Source organism: Tribolium madens, unplaced genomic scaffold, assembly GCF_015345945.1.
Source record: "Tribolium madens isolate multiple individuals breed KSU strain unplaced genomic scaffold, Tmad_KSU_1.1 Scaffold_96;HRSCAF=242;Tcas5.2_LG5, whole genome shotgun sequence".
Taxonomy (NCBI): domain Eukaryota; kingdom Metazoa; phylum Arthropoda; class Insecta; order Coleoptera; family Tenebrionidae; genus Tribolium; species Tribolium madens.
This window is the reverse complement of record NW_025401068.1, coordinates 9,244,354-9,253,071: the sequence shown is the minus strand read 5'-3', so window position 1 is coordinate 9,253,071 and position 8,718 is coordinate 9,244,354. Positions and strand designations below refer to the sequence as shown.

General features: G+C 33.8%; 1 protein-coding gene across 1 annotated transcript in view; it reads right to left on the bottom strand.

Annotated features, from left to right (window-relative positions):
* Positions 1-525: 525 nt before the first annotated feature.
* LOC123014010 (transcription factor Sox-19a) overlaps positions 526-8,718 on the bottom strand; it is a 24,526-nt gene continuing 16,333 nt past the window's right edge. The window contains exons 4-5 of the mRNA XM_044412895.1: positions 5,249-5,403; positions 526-1,494 (exon numbers count right to left, since the gene is read on the bottom strand). Coding sequence (XP_044268830.1) covers positions 934-1,494; positions 5,249-5,403 — 716 coding nt within the window. The 3' untranslated portion in view covers positions 526-933. The remainder of the gene's footprint in view (positions 1,495-5,248; positions 5,404-8,718) is intronic.

Sequence of the window (8,718 nt, the reverse complement as noted above, 5' to 3'; positions counted from 1 at the left end):
CGTAAATAGAAAAGGCTAAAAGAGGTAAACTAGGTATATTTTAGCTTTTAGCTTTTATTCTTTGTAATTTGAGTTATAAAGTGTGAGTTTCCATACTAGGTGGTTGATTAAAATTCAGTTAGATTGTAAATAATTCAGCATTTGTCCGGTAGTTCCCAACAAAACATTCTATACAATAATTTAAAAACCTTCTATAGGTAATTACAACTGGTGAATAGTTCGATAGCATTCACGACCCATTCTTAACAATACGAGATGTTTATTTTCGAATTACACAAAACTGACACTTCACTATATCACAAAGGATAATAAACTATTAAATAGTCCATAAATCATTACACAAGACAGCATGTCGAATCGACGCGAAAACTGTACGCGTTATTCCAACACTTTCCCATAAAGCACCGGCTTTTATTAATAAGCTCTGCAGGAAGCCTGACTTATGAAAATAAAAGACAACATTTTTGAAACAATCACAAACTAGTTTATTGTTCGAGATTTTTTAGATTTTTCAATAACATACCATTACATTAATTCTATATTTAGATAAGTTCATAATAACAAGGTATATGGGGGATACTTAGTTTTATAGCTACCGAAAAATAGGAACAAAAATTTGTGTGAACTAAACAAGCGCTTTGTACAATACTTTAAAATAAGGACATGGTTGTTGTAATTATACATAGTTAACAACAACTATTTGTACACGCTATAGGATTATTTACATTTATACAAGTGTTAAGTATATTTAAAATTTGAACAAAACATAATAAATTAATTTCAAATCGAAACAAATTTTTCTAACTATGTATACGTTTACTTAGGTATGTTACATACAATTACGTCTATTTTTGCCTTTACGGCTAGAATATTTAGAGAGATATTCACACGAACGCACCTAGAAACCACCAATCACATTCACAACCGATCTGGTCAAAATATTACAGTGAGGGGTCTCCGAAACTCCCCTCCGGGCGTCTGCGTGGGGTACTGACTGGCGTACTGGGCCATGGGAAGGAGTCCGGGCACTGACGCTCCTTGCTGCATGCCACTACTGGGGTAGTACCCCGGAAGCGCCCCAGGCGACGCCCCCGCCGATGACGTTGTCGTAGAACTAGACGATGACGCCCCGTCCTGCCGCTCCTGGTTAGGTTTCACGTCCGGGGAGTCCGGAGACCGCGGCGATCCCAAATTTCCAGGGACTTGTTGCGGGGCGGAGGAGTCTGAATACATCTTGCCGATGTCAAGGGGGTAGGATCTCGCCGGGTCCGGGTTGTATTTACTATCCATATACATCTTGGAGGATTCAAAATAGGCCTTGGTGAGGGCGGAGGTCGAGTCTAGATAACCTCGCTCCAGGTAGCTCTTCGAGGACGAGTCCATGTATTTGGGGTCGGAGTACATGGACATGGCGAGGGAGGAGGGCGGCATGTAGGGTGAGCGGTACTTGTCTGCTTCCATCGAGTACTTCATGGCATCCATCGAACTCACCACCTGGAATAAATTAAATCGATAAAGTTTATGTAATTTTTCTATTATTAGTGTAGGTACTTTAATAAAAAGTTGGATACGATTTTTCTGTTTTTTTTGTTTCTCAAATATTTTGTGGGGTGATTGCTGGAGGTGTTAATTTCGGTCATTTAACGAGGACTACTGGTCGATTTCGGTAAACAGTCCCAAATAAATAGCCGTAAATTTTAAACGTTTTTTGTGGAGCACATAAATTTGGTTGTGTTAATCTGTATTTCCGTGTGGAACCTAATATTGGAAAGCCAAACAGTTTGAAAACCGGCGAACAAAAATGTCATTTGTTCCCCAGTGTTTGTAGTGAATCGTCGTCGACGAGGTGAAAATTAAATTACTGTCCAGACGCCTTGTTTTCGTTAATTGTGATAATTGCGTCGAGTCGACAGGCTAGTTTGTCCCACTAATGAACAATAATGACAGGTTTTATTTAAACAACATCTTTGTTTACCACCTAAAATTTTAGTGTAACCCTATATCTTGTTCGGTGAAGTATGCATTAAAGAAATAAAATGATTACGCGTAACGCAGGCGTTTGTTTAAATCGTTAAAGCACATTGTGTGGGATGATATATTGTCAGTTTTGTCCTGCAAGGTGCTGCTTTACGCGGACACAAAGGCATAACGTATTACACAGGTTCTTTGTACCAGACGTACGGAATTTTCAACCCGGCCTGACAGCGCTCTCCTAGCGTTTTTATGCGAATAAATCACTAATACCGGAACGCAGTGCCGAAATTATTAGTCGCTAATTTTCCCGAAGCGGACTCATCTTACACACAGACCGACTGTTTCCAACCGAGGCTCATTTACAAGCAGAAACGTTTTTAATTGTGCTTCACTTTTATGGATTTGCTAATAAATCCGTGATGCGGAATAATAAAACTTAGATAATCTTTGCCTTATTTATATCTGGTGTAAGATTTTACAGTCAATATAATGCAAATGTTTTTAGATTCATGGTAGTAAAGATGTTTATCTTAATATAGGAAAGCTTTCGTGGTGAAGTTACGGCTAAATATCTACATGTTCTAAGCATAAAACAGACCTAAAGCCATTTGCGTCTTTATCTAATATTATAATATGATTTCTATATTTAAACATTTGCATGTCATAGGCTTTATTATTATCTTTTAGCTTATTTAAGATTCATTGCGTGCTTTAAAACATGATTACAAAAGCCAACGAGATTAAAGGAAAATTTAGACTTTGTCATTAGAATAAAATTACTTTAGAATTATGGTCGAAGAGTGCAAATATGGTATTTGATTTGCTGTTTCCTATAGTTTTTTAGTAACACAAAATATTTATACAAACGATTCATTAAAAATTCCAAACTTTCCTTAAACTTTTTAATGATACCTGTGAATAAAATGTATAAAAAACGACGACAGATGACGAATCATCAAATGAATTCTCAATTCAAATTCTAATAATTTGGTTAAACTATACGCGACGAATTGAGGATTGTATGATGTATCATTGGAATAATTTTTTTTAAACTAAAAATTTCGTTATTATAACATTAATTTTTTGGTAAAATTGGACCATTTTTACAGTGATTGTCGTGTTGTAAGCCAATTTACTTTAAATGGGATCGGAAACAAATTTCATCATATCAAAAGTAGCGAGCGTTATACCGATAAACTTTGAAAGCATCATCTTTGAAGTAACAAAATGACATTTTTACTATCAGTGTTAATATAACTTTCATTAAATCAAAATTGTAAGAAAATTCGTGATGATGGTTTTAAAATGTCGCCTGAAATAGGTACAGGATTATTTCCGCACGATCAAATTTACTCAACAAAGCGCGGACGCAGGAAGTAGTGCAAAAAGAAACGTTCTTGGCTTTTGTTAAAAGAATTTTAATTTAGATTTTTATGGAAGGCGACGTTAATATAACCTACCTACGAATAAATCTTGAAAAGAAATGAGAATGGTTTATTTAAACCGTTCTCGTCCACGCGATTTACTCAGCGTGAGATCTATAGATTTTCGAATCAAATGTATGGGGTTAAACCAAGGAAAGTAAGATTCATTGCAACAAAGAACGAAAGTGAGTTTATTCATATTCTTTTTGTCAGCTCTATGACACGTTAATAACGTACCAGTAGGACCAGTGAATGTTGTAAAAGCTAAACTTATGTCTACTTTTCTTGTCTCTGCTTTTGTGAAGCCTTTTTGGATTATGATAATTTGATGAAGTGAACGGTTGTTAGAAGTTTTGTGGTAGGCTATGGTTGATAATATATGGAATGATTTTGTTTTGGCCCAAACATCGTTGATTCATATTAATGAAATGCAATTGTAATGCAAATTCTTTACTGGAAGTGAGTTGTTAGCCATTTGTGTGTCAAAATCGCTTCGAGCAAATTGAATGCGCGATTTTTAAGGCGGCTTGAGCTTAAAATGTCAAACGCCGGCGTCGAATTAAAGCAAAACATTGAGAGGTTCGTGTAAAGCTAAGATAAGTAAAGGCATCGCTTTAAAAAGACGCAATCCGCGTCAAATCACAATATGTAAATACGGCATAGAACAATTTATCCGGTTGTTGTGATGCAAATGAGGAGGCGAAGAGATGGTTGGCGCGAGGGAGTCTACCAGTAAGGCATGATTGGAACCGCTGGCTGTCACCGGGGCCCCGGACAAAGATTATTAAATCAGGATTAGCGGTGTGTTTGTGACTGGTCTGGAACCTTTTACAAGAAAAACAAGCATTGATTTGTTGGCTGTGGCAGGAATGTCGAGATCATGAATACGAATTAACAGCCACCAGATGTAGGGTGTTCGATTGTAAAATGCTGGGTTTATATCCACAAGTCTTGTTTGTGGACCGTAAAACCAATGAAGAGTATGGTTTATCACTTTCGGACGACTCCTGAAGTAGCTCACTGCTCGAAATGTAAATGGTCTTAATCAACTGTTCGCCGGAAAAATACGGACACATCATATGCTAATATGCACTTCCATACATAAAATACACACAACCAGACCACTTACTCCACGAACACCTCTGGGAAACTCAAAGATAACTAACATATAAAATGCTATTTTTACTACTTCTCTTTGGTTTCATGCTAGTATTTTTCTTACAAAGTTTGTTTTGCCATAGTTTCTTATGCTAAAAGTACATAATAATCTGAAATTTTGGTAAAGGTATATTATGTGCCTTAAGCAATTTAAAATAAAAAAATGAATTTGAAAACAAAAGTAGCGAAAATTAAAAAAAAAAATCCTAATGAATCTTTTATTGCATACTAAGTTTTTTTAATTTTATGTTTATTTTGTAAATACTGGAATTCGAAATACTTTGAATTGATATAATTCTAGTATCATCTTGAAACATGATTTAAGCTGAACCTCTTAAAATTTGAAATTTCTTTGTTGACAATATTTTGCTTGTATCGCTTAACCCATCATTGTTATCCTTTACGTCAAACTGTGATCGTGCACTTTTTAACCCCATCTTTCGGGCTGAGTAGCTTCAGAATTGATGTCTTCTATACAAAAGATAATAAATCGATGATTACTTAGCCTGTAATCCCCCAAGTTACATGGACAATTTGTGTTTACTGTAACTAACGAAGTGTGAGAAATAATACACCAGTTTTTATCGGTCAAAACGCGAAGTCATGATGATGGACGCGTCATGGGACGCTCCAGGTGTTGCATATATTGATGGTCAAGGAAAAATATTTCCACTTTGATAAATTGTGTTTACCTGAGCTGGTGCAGTGAGTCCTGCTGACATTGCAGCGGCCGATTGTTGGGCCGCCGCCGCTGCTGCCGCCATTGACGCTGCACTTAGGGACCCATAAGCCGCCGATGGGTTGTAATACGAGGCCATGGACTGACCCATACTACTGGCGGCCATGCCTGGAAAAAATAAAACAACATGAAATGTTTAGCGAAAATGAAAGTAAGTACCTACAACTGCAATCAATTAAAGTGTCAATCAGTATTTTGAACGGTTAAGATAACATTTAAAATTTTTTATTTGTGTGCAACTGTCTTACTTTTGAAATAGTTGCAACGTAAATAAAGACACAGGAAATATTCTAAATGTAAGTTCACACTAATTAACACAAGAAGACATGGATGTTATATCTATATACGAAACGGTATTTTAATTTATGTCTAAATTATTGTAAATGAATAAATACATTTTGTTTGGTGGTTCAACTAACTATCAAGGCTAAGAAACAGTTACATTTTACAAAATTTATATTTGAACACAACCGGATATAAACATTGAACAAGTCTTAATGTGTGTCTGAATAAAATTTGCTGAAGTGCTTCAGTCAAGTCCAAGTATAATTTTTTAAATGTTTATTTATCAGGTAATGTTTATTTATAAGTATTGTTAAGTTTATTTAAAGTATTGGTACTTTTAGTTTGAATGAAACTTGTTCTACATTTGATTTGTTGACCTCTTTTTACCGCTATTAATAGGATATCAATAGTAAGACAGTTGTCAAAAAAAAAAATACAGTAATAACTTCAGGCAACTTACGGGAGTCCTTGACTGGATCATTCTCCTAGTTTTTTTCACTTATAATTACACGAGAGCTTTTTTTTAAGTAAACTTGACATTTTAATGAGAATTTTGTTTTCTGGCAATTTAACGAAAAAAAACTCCTTCTGAAAAAATTACAAGCCCGTATTGGACGAGTAAAAATGTCAAGTTTTCTTCGTAAAAAAGCCTGTGTGTAATTCGGTAAGACAATTTAATGAATACGTAAATCACTAAATTAACAAATAAGGTGTAAATTAGTTTATTTAATGGAAAGTTCAATTATTAAAAATGATGCAGACCTACTAGATCCAGACGCTTTCAAAAGTTAGGTTCCGTTCTGTCGCTGTAATGGTTAGGGCAAACTTTTGTCGCTGTCATAGTGACAAAAACACCGCGTATGGGATTTTTACTGTATGGAAAAAATTGTCAGTTTTATTTATTTCATTATAAAGTTACATTTTTCCCTTTGTTAACATCTATTTTGGGAGATTTTAAATTATTGAAAAAAATATTGATACGTTTATTTCAATAATCGATCCTCTTTTTCGACACATACCTGCAGTTAAAAGTTTGCTGACTCACTATGTATAAATTAATTGTTACCAACAATGGGATGGAATGTTTTCTTGACACTTAAGATATGGGCATGTTTGATAAATGTGACACCAGATGACCGAGTAATGTTTTTCGTGCTTATTTTTGCCAAGGTAATTGTGTTTTCAAGTGCCTGATTGAATGTATCGTATTATTATTAAAGTTTTATTATGTTCGGACTGTCATCGTCATGTAAGGTTATGGATAATATTAAATTGAATTTATCGAAGTTATTTATACTGACAACGTATCTGGATCTTATTGGTTATCCCACACAGTTTCAGTCGATTTCAAGCAATTTGCTTCTAAAAATGTGAAAGCTAGCTTTGTGATTCAAAACGTGAGGATTATTTCGCAAGGAAGTAAACAGAAGTGTGCAATATAATTTTGCTCTCATCCATAATTTAATCGTGATTGAGATACGGAATTATCATATTAATTAGTTCCAAAGCAATCAGCTTTTCATACAGATGTTGGTAATACCTTTTATTGAGTGGCATAATTACAATAATAAAAGGAAGGAATTTTTGTATTAATTGCTTTACCCGATTTATTTAGAATTTTCTATTCTAAACCGATCAATAAAGTGAACGGAGATTAAGACCGTATTATGCATTGTAACCGTTTTATGAAAGAATGCGTTGTAATAAGAAAAAGCGCTTTTTAAATGTTTTAATTAATGCTCGAATGCATTACAGGTTAAAAATTTGACGCTACTGTGCTAAACGATTAAATTATCCAATTAGGAAAGACTTTATAAAAATCATTAACGATGCAGCCGGATCGTAAAATCCGTGTGTGAAAAAGAAATAAAAAGCCGCGATGGCCAAGCTGAAGGTATGAGACGGCGTATTTACGCGTCAATCACAACTCATTTGAACGAGAGATTTGACAGGTGAGATTGGTGTACGTAGTGATTTATAATATTACAGCAATAGTGAAGACAGAAATGCTTGTAAGTGACAGATGTGTGTGTATAATTTTGTATCTGAAATGTGTGATTACGCACGGGTTAAAAATGATGACTTTATTCTTGGAGAATGCCAGTTTGACTCCTACTATTCATTCTTTCCGACGTAATTGATGTGATTAATACCTTTTTTGGATGTTTGGATTATCGAGTTTGATTATTATTGATCGATCGGACGGGAATGCTTGCTATTATCAACGATTCTTCAAGAATCTAAGTTGCAGAGAAAGCGGCAATCAAAAGCTTAATTAAAGCTTAGGGGCAAATTAAATACAATTATTTAGTACAAGTTTGTTTCAGTCATAACACCCAAAGTTTCACAACAAACTCGTTTGTAAGCAAATAAGAAATTGCATAAATCGAATTTTGCAATTTTATTTCAAACGTAAAAGCTTTATAGTCCTGCAAAAGCACTCTTAAATTTCTTGCCAAGCGTCTAAAACGGTATAGTTTGGTCTAGTTTCAAAACATGGAAAACACAGGACATAAAAAATATAGATCATATTGTTAAAAGTAATCGATCAATTTTGGCATTTCGGATTATTCATCCTGTATGTTTTGTGTAGATATTGTTTGTATTTTTGGATTTTTTTTATCAAAAATTTATAAAAATTTATAAAGAGTGAATATAAAGTAGGGAACTAAGCGGTTTTTTTTAATCATTTGTCTCCAGAATATATAATTAATTTCTAAAAATAATGTAATATAAAAAATGTGATCGTATTTTGAGAACGAAATTTTATTTTGTTTTGGAGTTATGCGATTTTTTTTTTGTTAAAATTTTATTTATCTATGTAATTTTTTTTTTGAAATAATATAAATTGTAATCCTTAGATCATAACTTTCATGAAAAAAATGGTTTCATAGTGGGGTGCCATTATTTTTTTTTGTATAACTCAAAAACAAATAAAAATTTTGAAAAATTTAATTTTTGATAAAACATTACATTTTTATATTACTTTATCATTCATTAGTTAGTTTTTCTAAAAAATAAATAGTTTAAGCAAAAAACGTTTGGTTCCATACTTTTTATTCGTCTGGAATGCACTACCTCAAAAAAAAGTAAGTAAGTAAGACGTAAGTAAAATAAAAGACCAAGATTTAGAAATTC